General features: G+C 42.5%; 1 protein-coding gene across 1 annotated transcript in view; it reads left to right on the top strand.

Annotated features, from left to right (window-relative positions):
- Positions 1-10,018: 10,018 nt before the first annotated feature.
- LOC307019423 (carboxyl-terminal PDZ ligand of neuronal nitric oxide synthase protein-like) overlaps positions 10,019-24,261 on the top strand; it is a gene marked incomplete at its 3' end in the record, with an annotated part of 92,164 nt that continues 77,921 nt past the window's right edge. The window contains exons 1-2 of the mRNA XM_079650296.1: positions 10,019-10,480; positions 10,839-10,910. Of these exons, the coding sequence (XP_079506422.1) occupies positions 10,376-10,480; positions 10,839-10,910 (177 nt within the window). The 5' untranslated portion in view covers positions 10,019-10,375. The remainder of the gene's footprint in view (positions 10,481-10,838; positions 10,911-24,261) is intronic.

Here is a 24,261-nt window from a genome sequence, read left to right as displayed (position 1 = left end):
ATGTGTCTGGCAAAAAAATAATGAGCATAGGGGCAGAGAGCTGCCTGCCATCCCCACCATACGTCATCTCACATAATTCAGAGCTGATTGGCTGTAAGTACGTGTGCTGCGAAAAGTGTGTGTGAAGAGGAGGAGAGAGACGCGTCCCAAAACCAGGAAGTAAGCTGCGCATGGGTTCCCTCCACAAATAGCAATGAGATTTCTCCATAGGATTTGAGAAAATAGCTCAAAATAAGATCTGTGTTTATAATTTTCGAATCATAAATCTATTGCTTAGATTTATGATAGACTTTTGAAACTACAAGAAGATAAGGAGGACTTTTACAAACAAGTAATAGAGATTTTTGTCCAGAAGGATAGCCAAATGGACTTCATCTTCAAGTCAAGGTAAGACTGCAATTTTATTGAAAATGGGATCTTACTAAGAGAGAACAATTCAATATTTAAATGATTAAATTAAATTTTTTGGGTATCCTTTTGTTGAACTGTCTGTTTAAAATTAATCGAAGCATCAGACAAAAAAAGCTTTTGAAAATAATATTATATTTTAGGTCAAAATATTATATTTGTAAACCTGAAGAGTCAGTGCCAGTGCCTCACCAGCCATGAACCTCACTGCAGAAGCTTATATATAGACATCTAAGTTTTCTGTGCCCCACCACTTTTGTACATATAAAAATGCCACTGTACTATCTGTAATCCAAATGGATTAAAGGAGTACGCGAAGGCACAAAAGAGGACCGTGAAGAGGAAGCCTGCTCGTCTGAAGTAGATTATATCAGGCCTGAAGACAGCGCCTCCAGAGCCAGTAACCATACAGTGGCTTCCTCTACCGTTTTTTCTGCTCGCAGCTGCTAGCTCGAGCAGCATCCTTAAAGAAGAAGCAGGCTCTTGAGGAAGAATAAGCCTCTCTAATACAGCAGCAAGCAAAGCAGCTCCAGCAGCTCAAAGCTCAAAGAGAACAATTAGAGTTGGAGGCAGCTGTCGCTGAATGTGATGCAAAGTTAAAGGTGCTTGACGGGTATGAAGACCAGCAGGATGGTATGAGCAGCTACCTCAAACGCAGCCAATGTCATGGCAAGTCAGAGACATCTGGCACCGGATCCAGAACTGCTTCAAAACCAGCTAAATATGGTGAGAAACTTGCCTCAGCACACCTACTAAAAGGAACTGTCAAACCACGCCCAACAGAGTCAAGCATGTGGATGGACACGCAGGATGGAGCTTCTGATGCAGCACACGAACCGGGCCCCAGAGAAGGTCACCGTAGAGGGGAGGAGAGGGACAGCTACGATGTGATGCAGCGTCAAAGTCAGATTACTGAGATGCTAGTAAGGCAGCATAACCTGTCTTATCTTCCTAAACGAGACTTGCCTGTGTTCAAGGGAGACCCGCTCACCTACAAGTCCTTTTTATAAGAGCCTTCAACCATGTCATCGACAGCAAGGCAGAGAGCAGCAGCGATAAATTGTACTACTTGGAACAGTTCACCGGAGGGGAACCTCAAGAGCTTGTCCGCAGTTGTGAGCACATGGCACCACAGAGGGGCTACAAAGAAGCCAGGGCTCTACTCCAGAAACATTATGGTGATGAACTTAAAATTGCTACCGCCTATATGGATAAAACTCTAAAGTGGCCACAGATCAGATCTGAAGATGGAAAAGCTCTGAATACCTATGCCATTTTCCTGATTACGTGCCGTAATGCCATGGAGGACATAGAGTACATGGACGAAATGAACAATCCAACTAACATGAGAGTCGTCGCCTCAAAGCTCACAAAGTGAAAGAAAGATGGAAGAGTGCTGCTTTCGAGGTTCAAGAGAAAAACGGACGAAGAGCAAGGTTTACAGACCTAGTGACCTATATATATATATACAGACAATCACAAATGGCTAACGACCCCCTCTTTGGAAGCATGCATGATGAGGGAAAAGTCAAAGCTACGGCCACAGACTCTAAAGCTTGGAAGTCAGGCTGGCAAAGGGGAAGCAGTTTTGCTACAGCTGTCACTCCAATGAGTGAAGAGAAAACACCGCCCTCAAACTTAAAGTTCAGCCGAAAAGCCTGTCAATGCTTTTCAAAAACCCTGTTTGTTCTGCCATAGAGACCACACACTCGATTCATGCAGAATCATCAAAGAGCAACAACCAAAAGACAGGATTGAGTTTCTGAAAGCTAAAGGCCTCTGTTTTGGATGTCTTACACAGGGACACCTTCGCAGAAACTGCAATAAAAGGATGACCTGTCAAGTCTGCTCCCTAAGACACCCAGGAATTCTGCATGTTGATAAGGACAGTGCTACATTTAGAAAGCTAGATGAGAACATCTCAAATGGTCTCGTGTCACTGACGCAGGAAACATGTGGATACACTTGGGCCGGAGAATGTGTACTGGCTATAGTACCGGTAAAAGTCAAGTCCAGTAAAAGTGAGAAGGTTGTGGAGACGTATGCCTTCATGGACCCAGGAAGTACGGCGACTTTCTGCACTGAATCACTGAAGACACAGCTGAACGTTCGAGGCAAGGAAACTACGATCCTACTCCGAACTATGGGTCAGGAGAAGCCAGCCCAAAGTTGTATCTTGTTGGACCTGGAAGCGTGTGGACTTGAAGAAAGGAAGTACATTGAACTCTCTAAGGTCTTTACATGTAAATATATACCGGTCAAGAAAGGAAACATCCCCCTGCAAGAAGACCTAAAGAAGTGGCCAAATCTGAAGGAGGTGAAAATCCCAAAGATAAAAGGAAAAGTCACCATGCTTATAGGAACCAATACCCCTAAAGCTTTGGAGCCATGGCAGGTGATAAACGGCATCAGAGACAGGCCCTATGCAGTTAAGACTGCCCTTGGATGGGTAGTGAATGGGCCGAAGAAGACAGATGATGGCAGCAAGGCAGCTGATGGAGTTGTGAGCCACATTACAGCCAACCACATCTCCATAGCTACCATAGAGGAACTGTTGATCAAGCAATATAACACAGAATCCCCTTGTAACACTTCTCAGAACTCAGCTGTGAAGACAAAGAAGAGATGTCCCAGGAGGATCATCAGTTCATGCGGTCAGTGATAAAATCTGTAGAGTTAAGGGATGGGCACTACTGCATTGGCTTACCACTGCGAAACGAGACAGCTAAAATGCCAGACAACCGCTGCATGGCAGAGCAACGTGCCGCAAGTCTCCAAAGAAAGCTCAGCAAAAACCAGGACCTGTACAAAGATTACCCGGACTTCATGACGGGTATAATTGGAAAAGGCTACGCTGTCAAAATTCCCATAGAACAGTTAAACCGAGAAGATGGACGTGTGTGGTACATACCTCATCACGGTCTCTACCACCCAAAGAAAAACAAGATAAGAGTAGTGTTCGACTGCACCTCCACATATCAAGGAACCTCACTTAACGATCAGTTGCTACAAGGACCTGACCTCACAAACTCCCTTGTTGGTGTCCTTCTGAGGTTCAGAGAAGAGCCTATTGCTTTGATGGCCGACATTGAGGCGATGTTCTACCAGGTCAAAGTCCCTGACCAAGATGCTGATCTTCTGCGTTTCTTATGGTGGCAGGATGGTGATCTGAATAAACCGATGGAAGACTACCGAATGACAGTGCACCTGTTCGGGGCTACATCGTCTCCCAGCTGTGCATCATATGCACTAAGAAGAACAGCACAAGATGGAAGAGGCAAAACAACACCCGAGGTGGTGGAAACGGTTCTCAGAAACTTTTATGTGGATGACTGTTTAAAGTCTGTGGATTCAGAAGATTATGCTGTTGCTTTGGCCAGGGACCACAGACATCTGTGCACCAGTGGAGGCTTCAGGCTGACAAAGTGGGTCAGCAACAGTAGGGCCGTCCTGTCGTCCATCCCTAAAGAAGACAGAACAACGGAAGTCAAAGATCTTGACCTGAACCATAAGCAGCTTCCTATGGAAAGAGCCCTTGGTACTCAGTGGTGCACTGAATCAGACACCTTCAGGTTTAAAGTGCAACCACAGGACAAACCAGCTACAAGACGAGGAATCCTGTCCATCATTAGCTCCATCTACGACCCCCTCGGGTTCCTGGCCCCATTGGTACTGCCAGTGAAGCTCCTTCTGAGAGACCTTTGCAGGGAAAGGAGAGGTTGGGATGAGAAGATAGACAGTGGGCAGGCCCAGAAATGGATGAAATGGTTGGCCGACCTTGAGCAGCTGTCAAAGTTTTTATGTGCAGAGATGCGTCAAACCGGCAGAGGTTGAACCCATGAAGATGGCACAGCTCCACCACTTTTCCGATGCCAGCATAGATGCATATGGAACAGCTACCTACATCGTGCAGACAAACAACCAAGGCAAAAGAAAGGTTTCCTTGCTGATCGGAAAGTCCAGAGTCGCTCCACTAAAACACATCACCATTCCGAGAATGGAGTTGACAGCAGCAGCAGTCGTCGCCGTCAAGGTCGACAAGATACTAAGAAGAGAGATCCAGGTTCAGCTGGAGCAATCTATCTTCTGGACAGACAGTGCTACTGTACTTAAGTATAATGAAAACAAAAACGGACTTCCAGTAAAACAATATAAGTTCTTACAGTTGCTTAATTATGTTTAGATGATATGATCCTATTTAAGTGTATTTTAGTAATTGGTATGCCTAGCCAATTAGGGGCTGGAAATGTAGGAGCCGTATGTTAAAATGTATATTTGAATATTATAATCCTTTGTTATTAGTGCTATCATATCATTTATTTTCATCTAAAGCTACAGACCCAGAATCAGCCCTTTTGAAACATGGCTGAAACAGAGGGGTTTATGGCATGCTACAATGCATGATCTGTTTGGTATTTCGAGCCAAACATTTCAGAGACATGTTTTGTATATAAATGAGAACTATAATATATTTATGAAAAAAAAGTATAGGGGACCTTTGCTATGGTCCAAGATCATTCCAGAAAGAGAAAGACTATCGCTGGAAAAGAGGTTGAACAAAGGCAATATTACAAATATATATATTGCTAATGCTATTCTTGTAATTGATGCTTTTTATTGTTTGTGACTGGCGAAGCATTGTTAGCCAGGAAGAAGTAGAGGAGCAAAATCAATCCTGTTTCAGAATGAGGTTAGGTCCGCCTACATCATCAAATAAAACATACATGTAAGTGATACATGTAAATGTAATTATACATTAAATATATATGTATCTGTTTATGTTTTATTTTAAACTTTTATTTTTGTGTTTATAATGTTATTTATTCATTTTCATATTTATTTCAGCATGTATTTATTTACCGATTTTCAATTATTTATTTAGTACTGCATTTGATTACTCTTTTATATATGTACTCCTGTATTTTTTTTCTTTTTGTTTTATTAGTAACTTATTTCTATGTTTATGTATACACTTATTTAATCCTACTCCTTTGGTTTATGGCTAAATGACACTCACATCAGCCCCTGATGTACTTTCTGTTTATTTCGTGTTTAGAAATGTTTCCATGCCAACGTGCTAAACAAAGAGGATGACGATCGACTTGGTAGACATTATGCAACTTCTAAGAAGTAATTGCTTGATTGAAAGCTTAATTGAACCAAACATTTATTTTAAGGAATCCTCTTTACCAAAGTTCTCGGCAACCCCTGGCACGCGTGCCAATGCCGTAACCAGTGGCACACTAGGAATAAGTGGAATAAGTGTGCACAAATATTTAAATTGTATTTTCGGATGCTGAACGACATCGCCGCCAGAGCGCGTCTCCCCGTTACCTGCAGAAGGAAGCCATGCACGCAACGCAGCCCCGCTCTCTTGATCTCCAGGCGATTTTCTGCCGCTTTCCTCCGTGGTGCAGTGCTGATCGTTTAACCACGGAGGAAAGCACTTCACTAATTGCCTACCCATAAGGAGCTGCACAAATGCCGCAGTTTTTGTGTGGCTGTGTATTTAGTTGAAAGCCCAGTGGCGATCTGCTCATCTCTCATCGAAATAATATGCTACAAAGGGGCGGACTGGCCACCTGTGTGTTGAACTTTCCTGTCGGCTCCCAGACCGTAGTCGAGGAGGGCAGAAGCAACAAGCTTCAGGTTCAATAACCCACTTTAGCTTAAATGACTGGAGAGAGGCGAGCTCTTCTTTGGAGGCCGTTGCATTTATTTAGCTGTTCTTCTGTTTCACAAAATACATCACAGACCTCTGTTTTTTTCTGCTTCCTCGTTTCACTTCCAGAAACATACGCACGTTCCCTCACTGTCGCTCTACCATCCACAAACACACATGCACAAGCCACACACCCCCTCTCTCCCCCTCTCTCTCTCTCTCTCTCTCTCTCTCTCTCTCTCTCTCTCTCTCTCTCTCTCTCTCTCTCTCTCTCTCTCTCTCTCTCTCTCTCTCTCTCTCTCTCTCTCTCTCTCTCTCTCTTAAATGGACAGCGATCTCATCTAACTCCTAATATCATAACATGTGTGCTCTGGAAAATCACAGAACGGAAGATCGTCTTCCTCTCTGAAACTCTCCGAAGTGGATCTACTCCTCACGTTGCCCCAAATTCTTTGAAATCGTCATTATTAATTCATCTTAAGAGGCCCTCAAGATGTGTTAAGCTCCGTGTGTGTGTCCATTGATGTGTGCATATGTGGGCAGTCTTTACACACACACAGTCGATTGTGTGTGCTTGTTGTTGCTAGTGGCTGATATAGAGAGAGCAACCAAGCTTCAGGGCTCCTGCTGACACACTGACCTCACAATGAATGGTGTTGGCACCAAAAGAAAACTAGTTCTGTTTCACACTGAAACACGCCGCCAGTCTGTTCCCATTAATCCACTGAAGAGAGGATTTTTAGAAAAGTTTAGTTTTTGACTGAAAAAGTTACACTTTTGTCACCTAGCATTCGGTCATACTATAGCTGCACCTTCTCGTCCTCTTGTTAATACTTCTGGTTCCAAAAAAATAAGATGGTGACCGTCAAATATACAAAAACCATAGTCCACACACCATTGGGGATGTCATGGTGGCTATCTCCAATTGTTACATACCATGGAACCTTTATAGTCTTATAATTTCTCCCACATTGGGATTATGATCCCACAAACACATGATCATTACTTTTAAAACTGACGTTATCCATTGATTTTCTAAACATTTTGTTTGGGAAGCTGGAGCTTGTGCATTGGGCAAGAGTTGGTGCACACCCATTACAGGTCAACAAAGTCAAGCCTAAACAGCTCACCTCAAACCGTTCCTATTTGACCACATCTTCACCAGAAGGAAAGCACATGATTACTATACCTGTAACACGCACATTATGTAGGATTACTGCTATTCCTCCACAGACTCAAAGACACGGCAACACACAGGTTTCTTTTGTGGTATAGCTCACCAATTCAGTCAGTTCTCTGCAGACTAGCTTATTTTTTTTCTGTGCGGCTGTGAAGCCTATCATGTGACCTTTTGGCTTTTTAGTGGAACCATGTAGACTTTGTGCAATGATCTCTAACATCTACTTCATGTCAGGAGCATATGTTTTAAAAAGCCAAAGCCCTTATTAAAAGATCAACATTTAAAAAACCTGGCAGGGATTTAGAGGCTCTCTATCCTTTGTAAAGAGTCTTAATGAGCACAACATGGGTCCAAGAGAGGGGAATAGTTGTATTCAGTAATACCTTTTTTCCTTGAAAATGCTGAAAATAGAAAACAATTGCAATAGTATAGCAATAAAGTGTTGTATCGGCCTCAATATCAACAGCTACTTAAAAGCTCACTCGTTTAAGAATTTAACATGATCTCATATTTGAATTATTAAAAAAAAAAAGATAAAATGTGGGAATTGATTTTTATGAATCATGATGTTAAAGAGGCCATATTATGCTTTTTGGAGGTTTCCCTTTCTTGTAGTGAATGATCTGCAGAGGCTAAAATCAAGTTCCCTCTAGAGGGAGTTTCTCTCCCACATGCTCCTTGCCTGCCTAAAACACCTCGATTGGATTCCTTTGTTTACTTCCGTAAAATAGTGACATCACTATGTTACACTCGCACTTCTATTGGCTAGTGCTCCAACACATTGTATGTGATAGGCTAAGGGGCGGGTCTGCTCTAAGCGGTAAACCAATGACAACAGAGCCTGCCAGCTGACCAATCAGAGCAGACTAGGCTTTAATTTCAGACAGAGGGTGAAAGTGGTGCTGTAGCACAGGCAGTATGATACAGTTAAAGCAACTTTTTTTTGCAAATTAAAGCATGCAAACATGTCACAGTATAAGTACAAAATACAAATATGATCTTGGAAATTAGCATAATAGGGCATCTTTAAATTGTACTCCAGCCATTGAAGCATTTTAAAGCCGGTTTTGAATCCATTACATCCAGAAAATCCAGCATGCAACATCCTCCTCCTGTATAAGCCTGCAGGACACCATTAGCAGCAGTTCACTATATATTTCCAAAGAAGTGGTGAGAATGTGAATTACTGCTGCCCCACTTCCCCTTCTCTCCACGCCTGGGACCACCTTAAGGGGAGAGCAGCATCCCTACTCCCAGGGTGACACAGATGGTGTGTGCATTATACAACATGATTACTGCATTAAATATGAAGCTCTGCTTTGTCTGCTGACCAAAGATTACTGGAACATCTCTCTTGTTTGTCCAGATGCTTATAAAACAGACTGTGTTGATGGTGCAAATGGAAAGAACCTTCTTTGAATTATCAGCTACAAATATTATCATTATATACATAACTTCAATTAATCACATTGTGTTATGGCTGATTATATTTGAGCTATAGACTAAAGCCTCTTTTTGCAGCATTGTTCGGCATTTTAAATATGTTTTGACCCATATTACTGTAATTATGAACCTCTAATTTCTCTTTTGATGTAACTGAACTTGCAGAAGGTTGAAGACATATCTCATCTATTAATCTATGTGATTTTTTTGAAGCATACCTTTTTTTCAGGATCTGAGGTTTTCTTTGTTCAAGTGCTTGTTCTGAATAGATGTCCTTGATTTGTATCAATAGAGTTTTAATTTTAACATTAAGGTGAGCACACTCCACTGAAACCCTAAAAAAGGAGGCTTTAGGTGTTGTGTTTCTCAGTCTTCCCTCATTTGCGATGATCAAAGCAGCATGTTCAATAATGATCCAAAAACAAAAATACATGGAACAAAATCAAGATGTTTAAGCAACATTTATATAACATTAATATTCACGAGTTAATGTGTATGTAAAAAACAATAAAAAACCAAACTTTAGAGACAATGTTGCTTTAAAACATGTCAAAAAACATTCTGCCAAATAGGTTTTGTGCTCTTATCTCATGAGCATTGAGTCATTCATAAATAATGTATACAAGCCTTGAGTTTAACAATTCATGCATTCATAGTTGTTTATTTTTGCATACATATGAGGAAAACAATTATAGAAAGAAATCACATCACATCTTATTCTTAGCATTTATTGTAAATGATATCTCTACTATTTTCTTGCAGATGTGGCCACTAGCTGGCAGCCTTGCTCTTTTTTATGTCATTCAGAGGCAAAGGTTTTTATTTACTACACATCAGCCACATCTGTAAATCAATTTTAACATGTCTTATCCTCATTATAACACAATAAGTTTGATTCCCATACATTATCATCTTATCTTACAGTCAGTATATTTGATCATTTCTTACATTTGCATATTAACCCACAAAGGACATACAATTCCTCTTGGATTTGCGAGCTGGTATTATTTCTAGTGTAGGCTACATACTCTGCATACAAAACAGCTGTATTACATCTGTTAATAACAAAGCCAAAGTATAAAGATATGTATTTATATACTGTCGCCTACTACACCACTCCTTTGTTTGCATTAGGGACATTCAGGTTATTCCCAAGAATGTACGGTGTGTATGTGTGCGCGCGTGTGTTTGTGGAGGGAAGGGAGGGGGCAGGTACCAGCCTTTGAGCCCCTCCTCCTCGGAGCCACGGTACGCCTCTGTTCCAATGGAAGCAGGTGGGATCCCCGGCCTCCTCCAATCACATCCTCCCTCTGTGCGTGGGGGGGAGCCCGGGCAGGACAACCAACTTCCACACGCACACAGGAAAAGTCGGGAAAACACATCTGTCCCCGCATGTCGCTGTTTCTGCATTTCTGCATGTGTTTTTAAAGCTGTTCCGGTGAATTTTATTAGGGGAGCGGTGCGCCGGAGCGCTGCTGGAGGAGTTACCGCCACTTGGCCGCTGTTGTGGGCGGTGTAACGTGCCAGCGCTGGGACGGTTCGCTGCGATGGAGAGCATGCACTAACCGGATTTGGATTTTTTAAATTTTTCTTGGATTACTCCCCGTTTAACAGACCCAGTTCGTTTCCCGTTCATTTTATCCTAGTTTTACTGTCAGTGTGGAGTGGTGAATACTTTCAAAATGCCTGCAAAAACCAAGTACAACCTCGTTGATGATGGGCATGATTTGAGGATCCCTTTGCACAACGAGGAAGCGTTCCAGCATGGGATCAACTTCGAGGCAAAGGTAAATGCGCTAACAACTGGGAATTGTTATGATAGCGTCTCGAATATGTTTTCGTTGTCTTTGTTAACCAACCTGTCCAAACAGCCCCACTGTAGTACTCTGTGAAGGTGTTTAAACTGCTAAAGCTTCCTCATATAAAGTGAGTCGGCTCTCTTGCTAAAATCCAGCCCAAGAGATGTCGGCTAACTAAAGTTAGCTATCCTACCTAAAGTATATTGTTAGCTAGTTGAGAGACTTAAGTTGAGTTATTTATGACATAAAGTGGACACTTGAACTGTTTGAGTGAATAAAATACAGGTGAATGCCAACTATGGTCTCATTAATGTGTACCTGTCATATTTCACCTTCCCGGCAACAGTACATCGGCAGTCTGGATGTGACGCGGCCGAGCAGCCGAGTGGAGATAGTGGCTGCGATGAGAAGAATACGGGTTAGTGCATTTATTTCCCATTTATATTCCTTAATATCCAATAAACATGAATGGTAGGATACCACAAGAGATGTTTAAGATGAACACTTGTCCACTAATGTATTCGGCATGTGTATGAATGACCAAACAGCAAGCTGTCAGGAAGTGTGTCAACTTTTCAACTGTCATTTGTCCTTCCTTGTGAAGTTAATTAAGATGGAAGACTTTGGGAATTTGAGCCGATTGAGTTAATTATTACATTATTACTTCAGTTTCACACTTCCTCTGATAGAGGAAATTGTGGAATATAAACATTATTACATTAACTTGGTGACCTTTCCCACTGAAGCCAGAGAGAATAGCTTAACCAATTCGAGGCGTAACGATGTGTGAAAAAGACTATTTCACTCACTAACTACAGTGGTATCATTCAGAAACAGATTGCCAGTTATGAAAGCACCTTGGACTCTAAACGTGCAGACTTTGTTCTGTCCAGGCTTATTTTGGCATGACCTGCTGGGAGGCTTGGTCTCCCATGTGCCCTGTCACTGTTTTGAAGTTTCCTTTGAAGCAATGCAATGGAGTGTGATCTTTCTCCCCCACCTCTCTCCCTCTTTCTGCTGTGTAAATTTAAGATGTACAGCTTTTTCAGCTCCAGAAACCAGACTTAATCTTAATCAGTGTGTCTGTCAGTTTGGCAGCAGTTGGCTTAGCCACCTAATAGGCTGTGCCAGTGGTGTGTAGAGGTATTTGAGGATTATGGTGATGAAGTTGTAGGTGTGCTGTGATTAATCGATGATACCTTCAAAACCACTCTCAAAGGCACACAGGCGCATGTATTTACAGCCCACATGTTGTTATTACTCTGAATTTTAGAGGAGGATTTCAGAGGATTTTGAGGGCAAATAACTTCCATCCTTAACGTTCACCTTAGCTTATTTAAAAGGCCAGTCGTTGTCTGTATCTGCATGTCGTTGTCTGAAGGTTAATTCCAACAGAAAACCCACTCTCAGATACATGTGTTCTGACACAGCTGAGCACAAGGTGCAAAATGTTCTTATTGCCCTTTACACAGAAGTAACTCGCTCCTATAAAGTGGACCTCCCAGTGTTGCTGCCTTGGCAGCTGTGGTTGTTGGCAGGAAAAAAGGCTTTGGTTTGGCTCCTTTAGTTTGAAAATGGTTTGACACTGGCTTGACAACACAATAGAGGGAAACCACAGGTATCTAGCTTGGAAGAGAGGTCACTCTGGACAGCATGGGACTCCTTGAGAAGCGATGAAGGCATTTGTTTTACTTGGGTAGGCACTTAACCAAACTTTAACTTAAAGGTCCTTGCCGATTTTCGGCGTCGTTAGATGTAGAGCTGTCGATGAGCGTCGTGTCGCCCTACTCAGATTGGTGTGTCTTGGTGTGTACTGCACCGTCGTGTCTTTTCGGCCGTTCCGAAACATTCCGCCGCCGATTCGATATGTTGAATCGGGAGGCCGTCGGCCAAAGAAATCACTGATTGGCTGTTCAGCTTAGCGAATCAGTGCATGAGAAGCGAAACGGAAGTGAGGGACCCAAACAAACTATTATAGAAATCTGAGATTTAATTTAACTCTCGATACAGGTTCGGGAAAGCCCCATGAGCTTCTCGCTGTAGAGTGAAAATGGAACGCACACGCTATTTGTTGTTTGTTTATATCACGCAGTCTGTTCTTCTTCTCTCGGTGTATCACGCAGTCTGTCTTCCGGTTGTTGCCTCTTTTGAATGACAAATACACACTACCGACGCCTGCTGCAGTGTGCGAAAAAGCACACGTCCCACCGTCCGGGACGTGTTATTTACGATATCGGACAAGTAGATCTTTCAAATGACTTGCCTGGACAAGTGACGTTTTTCACCCTCATTTATTGACAAATTATTGATAAATTCAGTTTACAAAAGGCAGAACTCAATCGCAAATTGTCCGTGTCCGCCATTTTTCGTTTAGAATTGTTAGTTTCGGTTCTGCTTGTGGATTCCTAAGGAAATGCATCTCGCCGCTTTCTGTACTGTTAGATGGGGGCAGGGCGGGACGGGACTGTGGATGTATAATAAGAACGACGTGTAGCACAGTGGCTGGGTTGGGAAGCAAAACACTAATGTGTTGTGTTATATCAGACTGGGCCAATTGTACATTCTCAAACTGCACCACTTATAACTAACTAAACAATGCAGTGTTTCCCCTAGGTTTACTGCCTTGGCAGGGTGTTGCTCGGGTACCCCCCCCCCCCCCCCACCCAGGGGGGGTGCTCAGATTTTTTTTGTTGAATTTTTTTTATCCTCTGGAGCAAAAAGAGGAGCTGTGGATTATTGTTATTGATATCGTACAGTAACAACGTATTTGTAAATTAAAAAGTAATACAGTACAGTGTTACACAGTGTTACACTGTGCTGTATTGCTTTTATTCAAACTGTATTCCCTTCTTATCATGTAGCCTACACTTCTTCCTTTCATTGATACATTTAAATCACCTGACTACAGCATATAACATACCTGCTGCAACCCTGTGCTGCTGCTGCTTCTCTCTGCCTCATCCTCTTTTGCTGGAGGCAGCTCCACCTCATCTGATCTCTGATATGAAAGCAATCGTGTTATGATCATATTGAGCTATTTGTGTGAGTCTAACATTAAACAAGCATTCTGCTTGTCATACATTGCTGACGACACATTTTCATTTGTTGAGTCACTGCCGCTAAATGCCGGGTAGCATCAAGCTAGCAAATCCTGCATTAGCCTCACATCAACAGGTGTAGACAGAACATCCAATTATTCTGAGCTAATTTACTGAATAAACCAACTCACATCTCCTGTCTTTTTTTTCACCCAACTCATTAGACTATTCTTCTGCTGCATTTCATTGTTGTTTTCTGTCAAATTCAATACTGTAGTTCAAAACCGCGGTACCTGCTCACCATCTGTGAGCTATTTTTAGAATGCGCACGCTACGTTCGTTGTCGCGTTCGCGCACGTCCACCCGGGCAGGCTGTGTGTGTCCTTCTCCTCCGTGACGATAAAGGCTTGAGGTTAAAAAATAATAAACACATTTGAAACGGGGGGGCAATAATGCAGATTTGTTTGACTTTTTTACGCTTTGTTGTTCTCCTCCTTTCCTCCGCTCTTGTCTCTGATTGTGAGTGTGTGTGGGGGAGGGGGGGGGGGGACGGAGCCCCGCCCTTCAGAAACAGAGCGGAGGGAGAATGCAGTGGACACTGAAACATGCACACACATTGGATAAATAACATAGGTGTTTAGTTTATTTAATAAAAGAGCACATGTTCAATGTGAAAAGTGACCGTAGATAGATTACTTCAGTTGCAATTTGGTGCTATAAATATATATATTTTTAAATAAAAAAAACACCTTGAATTTCAGGCAGGGCGTGGGGCTCCGTTGGCAGGGCGCAGCGCCCCGTTGGCAGGGCGCAGCGCCCCGTTGGCAGGGCGCAGCGCCCCGCCAAGACCATGGTATCGGAAACACTGCAATGCAGAGATCATTTTTATATAATTGTATTTAATAACCTTCATGAAATTCAACAGTATGAAGTGATTTGTAAATAGGAATACAGATTTGACTTAATGTTTTCATAAATACATTTTTATCCCAGTTTGTCATGGGACAGAATCGAGAACCGAAAATAACCGGAATCGAAAAGCAGAACCGGAATCGTTAAAATACAAATGATACCCAACCAGTGGCGTAGCGGAGGCCCCCGCACCCCCCTAGATTTTGTAACGCGGGAACAGGGCGCAGAGGGCGGGGCCCCCCCCCTCCCTTCTATGTTGCTAGGCACCCCGTCCCCGTCATGTGTACACTGCCTGTAGTAGTACAACAGTGTATCATTATAATTATTTGCTCACCTGCGATAGGGCTAGCCGGCTGATAACTAATGTTCATTGGCAGGCTGGGCAGCGTTCAAAACAAAGCGGGAAGCATTGCTCATATAAATAACGTTCATTTGTTGCGTTGCCGGTAAACATGAAAAATGAAGCGCCACTACCCAAGCGGTGCTCAGAAAAGCAAAATGAGAGCGAAAGCTGAACAGGAGAGGGCAAAACTACCTAAAATAACGTCATTGTTCCAGCAGGCAGCAAAGGTAGACGTAGACTATAACGTTACTGCAGATAGACCGCTAGCAACCCCCCACGGCCCCCGGCCGTCAGCTCCGAGTCCAGGCAGACAGCCCAGCAGCCCCGTTACAGCCGAGCCAGCTAGTCGTGCCTCGCGCTTCGAAACAGGTTAGACATTAGAATAATAGAAAGTTTTATTCGCCATAACCAGTAAGAGTATGCTACAGGTTACATTGGAATTGGAATCTAATCCGTTCATTTTTGCATGTCAGCAAGAAGTCAGCTGTGCCCCCTCCGAGGCCAGTTCAGACATAGCCAAGGTTGCCCAGCCAGCTAGCCGTGCCCCGACAGTGACAGCAGCTCCCACCCACCCCAGGGACACGTTGGCCAGCGACAACTCTGTGACTGAATACCCTACTGATAGGGGGAAATTCCCTGTAGATTTAGAAGACGATGATGTTAAACGGTACATTCTGAATAACGGGCCATGCAAGCCTGAAGGGCAGTTCAAAAGGGATGGGAAGGGAAGGTGCTTTTCAAAAGAGTACTATAACAAAACATCTAAAATTGGATGTAGAATTCCTCGCAAGTGGCTATTTTTCTCGCCATCTATGGACCGGGTGTACTGTGAGCAGTGCTGGCTGTTCGGTGACAGACCGTCTGCCAATCACCTCCACCAAGCGTGGAGAATAGGAATAAATGATTGGCAGGGTCTCTCTAAAAAGATTAAGGAACACAAATTCTCTCGCTCTCATTTGGCAGCATGTGTCGTTTATGATACGTGGAAAAATAATCTGACCATTGACGCGCAAATATAATCTGAGTTTAAGAGAGAGGTGGGGTTGTGGGGTTTTGGACCGAGATCCTAACCAGAATAACTGATGTTACATTAACACTGGCCTCCCGCAACTCTGCTTTCCGGGGTCACAGAGAGAAAATAGGTGAAATAAATAATGGTAATTTCTTATCTACCATAGAATTTATGGCACGTTATGATCCAGTTCTGCAAAGGCTTATTGAAAGCAAAAAGAAGGTGAACTACCTAAGTCCTCAAACTCAAAACGAAATAATTTCATTGCTATCGAAAAAAGTGCAGGACACAATCATTACAGAATGCAGAATTCTATTCGATTATAATGGACACTACCCAGGACAGTTCAAAAGTAGACCAATTGAGTCAAGTGTTCAGATATGTTACTATAGCAAATAATGAAAATGGAAACCCTACAGAGGTGAAAATAAACGAAAGTTTGTTGGGCTTCCATGCAGTCACCGACCAAACTTCTGCAGGTCTAGAGAGAGAAATTCTCGAATCGATGGAGAGAAAGGGGATACTACTTGGGAATACCCGCGGACAAGGATATGACGGGGCTAGCAATATGAGTGGCGTCTACTCCGGTGTACAAAAACGCATAAGGGATAAAGAGCCCAACGCAGTGTACATTAATTGTGCTGCGCACAATTTAAACCTTGTACTCAATGACGCATGCCAAAATATACCTGAGATAAAAGACTTCTACGACACTGTTGAAAGGCTATATGTATTCTTTAGTGGAAGCATCAAACGATGGGAGCTTTTGGAAACACACCTCTCAGTGCACAAGGCTGGCCAGCCTACACTGAAGAGACTATGCCAGACACGATGGGCATCAAGACAAGACGCCGTCCAATCATTGCGGTTCCGTTATGCTGACATTATGCAAGCGCCTACTAAGATAGACTTGCTCTCCAAATAAAGCGAGGAACGTGCCGAGGCGACCGGCTTGAAAAAGGCCATGGAGAGTTTTGAGTTTGTTTTAATGACTGTAATACAGGGCAAGGTCCTTGAAACAGTCAACATTGTGTCCCAAGCTCTCCAGCGCAAAGACGTGGACCTCTTACAGGCGACAGCAATGCTTGGTAACGCAACCGATACACTTGCCCGACTCCGAGGAGAGTTTGATGGCTTAAAAGCGCACGCGCAAGACCTGGCATCCTCATGGGGTGTCCACAGTCTCTTCAAAGACAGACGCGCAAGGCGCACAAAGAGGCACTTTTCAGAGCTTTGCAAGGACCAGCGGCTCCAAGACGCAGGGGAGCATTTTAGAGTGGCGGTATTTTACGCAAATATCGATATTGTCGTTGCCCAACTCAAAAATAGATTTGTTGGAATGAGCGAAGTTGCACAGCGATTTTCTTTTCTGCTTCCCCGCGAACTTTTGCGCGCAACAGACAAGGATCTGTCTGAGTCCGCAAGTGCTTTATCAGGACAGTATAAAGACGACCTGTCAGCCGAGTTTCCTTTCCAGATCCTGTCCCTCCGTAATACTCTTAAGCCTACTATAAAGAAAATTGACCGTGGAACAATCAAAGACCTTGCACAAACCCTGCTCATTGAAAATCAGTCCATTTTGCCAAGTATCCCCGATGTTGCCACAGCACTGAAATTGTTTTGAACTATACCCGTGACTGTTGCCAGTGCTGAGAGATCTTTCTCAAAACTTTAGACATATTTGAGGAACACAATGTCGCAAGAGAGACTGTCTGGGTTAGCAGTCCTTAGTATTGAGAGCCGACGTGCGCGCAGTATAGATTTAAAGACTGTTATACAGGTCTTTGCGCAGAAGAATGCCAGGAGATGCGCTCGTATAAAATAATAGGCCTACAAAGCAGCTCCTGATTGCATCCTCTATGTAGCCTATAGGATGTGTTTGTTTTTTGTAGGCTACTTTTCTTTTATACAGAATGTTATATATATGTGAACCGTTCCGTTGTGTGAACTCCAATGATGATAGGCTATAACGTTCTACAATATACCTTCATGTTACAAAAAATACACAGCCACTTGTTTGTATTTGTCAATGATGTTTAAATCAGATGTATATTATTATACAGTTCCTACTGACCTTACTGTTTAAATCAGATGTATATTATACAGAAAGTTCCTACTGACCCTACTGTTTAAATCAGATGTATCTTTATACAGAAAGTTCCTACTGACCCTATACTGTTTAAATCATATGTATCTTTATACAGAAAGTTCCTACTGACCTATACTGTTTACAAAAGATGCCTGAAAAAATAAAGATTTAAAAAAGTGGCCGTGCCACTGTACCCAACCCTATGTGTGATGCAGTAAAATCTTACGGCTCACTTACGTTAGCGGTGTAAAAACCGTGGGAAAATGTAAAATATGATGGCGAAGAAGAATATTCCAGGTGCCCCAATTTTTGTCCATACTGGACAAGTGAAAAATGTATTCGGACAAGTAAATTGCCAAACTCACTTGTCCATGGACAAGTACTCTCTAAAAACTTTTTCTCACACTGCTGCTGGTAAGGAGAGTTATTGCCACTCACGCACGCGCAGTTCGCACGTGCAACTTGGACGTTGGCTGAAGTCTTTGCCTTGTGTTCCAGTGCAAAACATGGCCAAGACGCAGGAGACGTGAGGCGACGATCCGTCGGGACGTGTTCTTTGGTGTTCTTTGGTGTCAGTTTGGTGTGTAAGGACCTTAACTGTAAAGGAAATGATAAAAACTACATGTGGTGCACAGAAGTTGTTTTGGCAAATGAACAGTGATCGATTTATTTGCAGAGACATTTTAGCTGTTTGACTGAAGATGGTTATCATATTGATTTAAAAGGATCTGACTGTTAAGTTTTGTATTTTTTGACTCTGCTTGACAGACTCGTGTAACAAAGGAAAAAAAATATGCTTAAAGAGCACCATTATTATTTTACCCACTATATTTTATGATTTATTATTTATAATTTCAGGAAAAATTGTGAAAAATAAATTAAAAAAGATTTTTTTTATTGGTTTATACTTGATTTGGACACACTACGACTTAACTACATCAAAAATACATCACTCATTCCAACAAGACTGGTCCCATTCATTTTGAAAGGCTATCATGATCTTGATTCATACAGGAATGAAGAAACATTTATAGAGATGTTTTAGTATGACAAATAAAAAATGTCACTCCCTAAAAGAAAACTGAAAGCAGCCCAAGAAAGTTCTTGAGAGGTGTTTGCAGACAAAGCATGGTAAAGACATATTTCAGAGGCTGTTGAATAGGCATGAAAATACATTTTTCACAGACAAATTTGTTTTCTCTTAACTTATGATGATGAATAGCAAAGATTTTGAATGCCTTTCCACGCGTCAAGTCTAGCTATCCTTTCTTCTGTTAAAGGCTTGACACAGAAAGGTGTTCTGGTTTTCTTTCTCAAACTTTGACAATGCTTTTGACTGCAGCCAGTAACACTTTCTCTGCTTTTCCAAAGTACTTCAGGGATAATAGTCGCTTTCACACCAAGTACTTTTCCCAGGAATAGTTCCCAGAACTTTTATTTCCTGGAACTATCTAGTAAATCACGTTCACACCGGAATAAGTCCCTGAGGGAGCAGCTGACGTCACGTCTTATTCTGCTTTGGGTTTTTCTGGCAGGCCGCCAAAAAACTTCACGGCGTATACTGCCACCCGAAGTCCCCGGCCGGAAGTCCCCGGAGTTGGGCACTGGGAAGACTCCCAGCAGCTTCTACTGAAGCCTTCCGAGTAAATCGCCAGAAGCGCCGACACCTCCTCATCACTCCACAACTCCCATGTTTTCTTTTGTGTTGCCATAAGTTAGTCTCTTTCCATAGGAGCGCTGGGCTAATGCTAATGTTAATAATGCTAATGCGAGCAAATAAAATTGGGGGCTTCACAAAAACCTTTCAGAGTTTTAAAGGGCGTGGTTTGCAATTCGCCCAGCCAATCAGAAATTGGAACCTTTTTCTCCCCAGGAAAGTCCTTGCTCTCTAGCAGGGACTAAAAAGGGGCAAAATGTTCTACTTCCAGATCTTTTTGGTGTGAACGCAAAATCCCAGGAGCTATCCAAACTATTCCTGGGAAAAGTACTCTCCTAGTTTCTCAGATGCACTTGTTTGTAACTTTTGATGCCTTGTGGAGTTTCTAAAAGAATGCTCGGTAAAACGGTGCTCCCCAATGCGTCTGGTCTTTCCAAGATTTCTAACAGCCTCGTCTTTCTGCACTGTCAGATTGAGCTATGCTGGTCGCCAGGCGACCGCTTGATATATGGTGTCATTGTTCATTGTGTGCATGAGTCACCTGTAAGCCAGTAGCTGATAACAAACTAATGACACGGCAAAACAGGAAACAGCCACCTACAGTGCAGCAATATGTGCAGCGCCGCAGGATCTTGAGTATTTTTTCGTTCTCATACGTACACACACACCCACACACACACTGACACACACACACTTTGTTGTGCATGTTATTCTGGAATGATTAATTAGATGTCCCAGAATAAGTGAGAAAGCAAAGCTTATCGCAAAAGTGTATTCGTATTCTTACCCCTTCTGTTTTTACAGTATGGATTAACCTTGTTTGTTTGCTTTTTTTGGTCAAATATTTGATGGATCAAGTAACTTTTTCTAATTTAAATGGTTTATAAATAGATTAATTCATACTCAGTTCTGGGTATGCTTATTTCATTGGCTTGTTCCTGTATTTGGCTCAATGACAAAAGCGTTTATAAAATCCGTCCTAAAGTAGAAAATGCACATATTTTGGAACTATTGTTAAAGCTAAAACAAGGAACGTGAATTCATTAGCAAGAATGTCGATCATTTCTGTCGACAAACTAATCCATGCGGTACCAGGGCCAGTTCGGAGCTAGAGACTGAAAAGCACAGTTTTTTCCTGAGTTGCAGCCGAGCCGCCTATAAGCTCCGGAATCCGGTTAGTTTCAAGCACCAACAAATTGTCGGTTTTGAAGCAAGAACCGCATACGTCACGCTTACGTCGGAGGGGGGCGAGATTAACCTGAGCTAAGAGTTAAAGGCGAGTACGGCAAATAAAAGTTGTAACAAGCAGTAGCGCTGAGCAAAGTGACTAGAACGCAACCACACACTTATAAAAAAAAACACACTTTATAAAGTCAGGCAACACTAACCAGGCTTCGTGTGATTCTGTTTATTTGTACCTTACTTTGACCATCCGTTTGCTGTTATTGATCATTGTGGAGAGCAGGCAGATGTTTTGTTTTGTATTATAGCAGCTATCGGATGGAATCAATACATGGGCTGCACAGGTTGTCATGTCCGACTATCACAAGTAGAATCATAATGAAAAATACGCCGGTAAAATGTTCCTGTAGAAAACGGTTTATGCCACAATAGGATAGCAACAACAAGTAGTCAATATAGTCAGTTTAGCTTCGGTTGCTGCCGTGTGATCTAACCCGGAGTTAACAGGAGAATAAACTCCGGTGGACGAGCAGAACTGCAGCGGTCGGTAAAAAGCAGCTGAAACACATTAATAAACAATGAACCACGGCACTCTGGAGAAAAGTATAAGCTTGGAGAAGTCGTTATTTAATTTAATCTGGCTTCGTATGATTAAAAGCAACACGATCATCGACCCGACGCAGTCCCCTATTGTTGTTGTAGTGAACGCCGTTGGGGAGAAAATCAGCCACGTAAACGGTGACGTCATGACGCAGCAGCACCAGTCGGGCTCTGGGCGGTGTGAACCAAACAGTGGCTGAAAAGAAAAACCGGTTCCGAATCCAAACCAGAAAAGCTCTAGAACGGGAACCGTGTTGGTGTGAAAGGGGCATGATAGGGATTGAATGAGTTTAAGGACATCCAGCATAAAGCCATCTTATCTCACATGCTGAGATGAACATGCTGCGTACTATAAAGCCCCCTACAAATTAAATGTATTATCATTATCTGGCAAAGTCTGGGTAACAGCTAATCTGGTTAAAAGGAGACAAAACCTATGCAGTGAATTAAAGGGATTAATTTCTCATTAATCTGTTTTTGCTGGGTTAACTGAGTGATGGAAGATGGAGCAGCATGGGACGAGAAGATTAGAAGCGTCGGGAGGAGACTGAAAGAGTAGCGGTGGTGTGGTGTGGTGTGGAAATTGGGGGGAATAGACAAAACTACAATTGCTTTGTCTGTCCTGACAAAGTATGGACCAGGTTACACCTAGCTGCCACAAGCATCTTTTTAACACCAAAACGTCTTGAGTTCACTTATGGTTATATGGCAGTATTGTGGTCTTTTTAAAAGAAATCAAACTTTTTATGCAATCAGACAAGCGAGACTGGCACTTGGTCTATACTGCAATGATAAAGTAGGCTGTAGATGCAATATTATTAGAATTATAATGTAATATCATGACAGAATTCTGTACATTCTAATTTATAAGTCTATAAAATGTCAAGACTAATGAATTCTGAATTAATCCTTGTCATTATATGACCAACATTTCACCGATAGTTAATATACATTAGGCGTGTTGAAATATTTGTTTTTAATGAATCTGCTCATTTTATTGCTGTAACAATCAAATATTTGCTTTTTTTACGAGATTAAAAAGCACACATTATTCTCACCAGCACCTCATTTATTGTTCATTGATCATTAAACAGAGTAATTGTTTCAGCAGTGTGACAAGATATGTTTGCAGTATTTTTCATTAAATCATGAATTTAACTGTTTGGCCAAAACACTGACGAAATTCAAAAGAAAATTTACAAGCTAGGACTTCATTAATCCATCATGGTAAGTTATCCCTGCTGGGATCCATCAAGTGAGACACCAATATATCCTGTGACAGCTACATTTGAGTAATTGCATGGTTCTGAGTGCCTCTGAGTACACACAGTTAGGCCCCGGCCACACGAGGACGCATACGGCTAAACGCATAGGATTAACGCATACGCAATCGCAAAAAAGCTTCCGTCCACACGCAATGTTCACCGGATAGTGTCTGTCCACACGAGACAGCTCCGTTTAGCTCCCACCGCTGGAGAAGCTGCAGTACATATGCAGGAGCCTGTACATGGCGCTGTAACTTCCTCCACAAAAGCAGCGAAGAAGCATGGTTGTCATGGTTGCCCTTCTGTTTATTCTCCGCGGTGGGGGCCGAGGGAACCGGGCAGAGTTTTTCGCCAGTCAACGTGTATTAAAGTTTTAATCTTCCGGACAAAATTATAAAAGTGCCAGTCAAAGGTCTTCTTTGTTATTTATTGAGCTTTAAAACAAATGAATAAAGACTCTATATAATATAATAATAAAATACATGGAGCCTCTCTTTTTCCTCCCTCTCTTCGGACAGCGTCAGTGTCTGTCTCAAGCAGCAGCTGATCCATTAATGAGTGACCCGGCCGACAGTAAAAATAAACATATTTATAACTAGTTTAGGTAGTTTGAGAGGTAATTAAAATAGCTAAGGGTGATGATCTGACTTGAAGTGTGTGTTTTGCTCCGTTCAACGCTGCATCACAGCGGGAGGAGCTGCAGGTGAGCAGAGCTGCGTGTCTCCGTCCTGTCAGATTAGACTTCACTCGTGTTTATGTCCATATCAAGAGAAAGATAAATAATCTGAATTCAGTGTGCAGCTTACTTTGACGCGGGGGTGAACAGCAGGTGGGGAGAGGCGGGGCTATTGCGTCATCATTATCAGAAAATGATCGTATAGGGCGTACACACGGAGCCGTTGGACCCCCCAGAGCGTTGCGTATGCCGTTCTATCCACCTTGGGACCCGTTATCGTTTCCGCAGTTGTTTACTGTCATATTCGGTCATCCTCGTGTGGCCGAACGGTCTATATGACACTAAACAGTAACGCAAACGACCGTTCTCGTCCTCGTGTGGCCGGGGACTTAGACCTGTCACGATAATTCATTGCTTATCGCGACAGGCCTACACAGAGTGCTATATCAACTGTTGCACACGGAGATAGTCACAATATTTATGCTCAAATGTAGCCTTGGTTATATTTGTTTTAGAACTGTATCATTTCCCGACACCCCCTTGTCATGACTTTCTCTGGAATTTAAGATAGCATCCTTTGTCAATTAACAACTATGTTTTTATCATATAACATTAAAGAGCAACTTGCAGGTTTGAGACACCAGTGAATAAATGTGCAGGAAAATGATGAATACACTAGATTTTCCCAAAAATATACAGAAATATACACTACAGTGACATCTGGCGTCGTTTTTGTAAGAAATGTTCACTTCCGCATAAAAAAGCCTCGGCACGTGATCTCCCGCGTGTGACGTAACATGGGGGAAACAAGGGGGAGAGCGGCCGGTCTAACGTATGAATAAACATGGATCACAATGCTAGTTTTGACACAGAAGAGGTTGAAAATATATATTCGAATGCATATGATTATAATTATGAGCCTGCTAGGCGTCCAAAAGACCAGGAGCAGCCAAGGATTAGAAAAAATAACGGCCATCGGAGAAAAATGGAGCTTT

This window comes from Notothenia rossii (assembly GCF_949606895.1).
Source record: "Notothenia rossii genome assembly, chromosome: 1".
NCBI classification, from domain to species: Eukaryota; Metazoa; Chordata; class Actinopteri; order Perciformes; family Nototheniidae; genus Notothenia; species Notothenia rossii.
The sequence above is the reverse complement of the archived record's forward strand: the minus strand, read 5'-3'. Positions and strand labels throughout refer to the sequence as shown.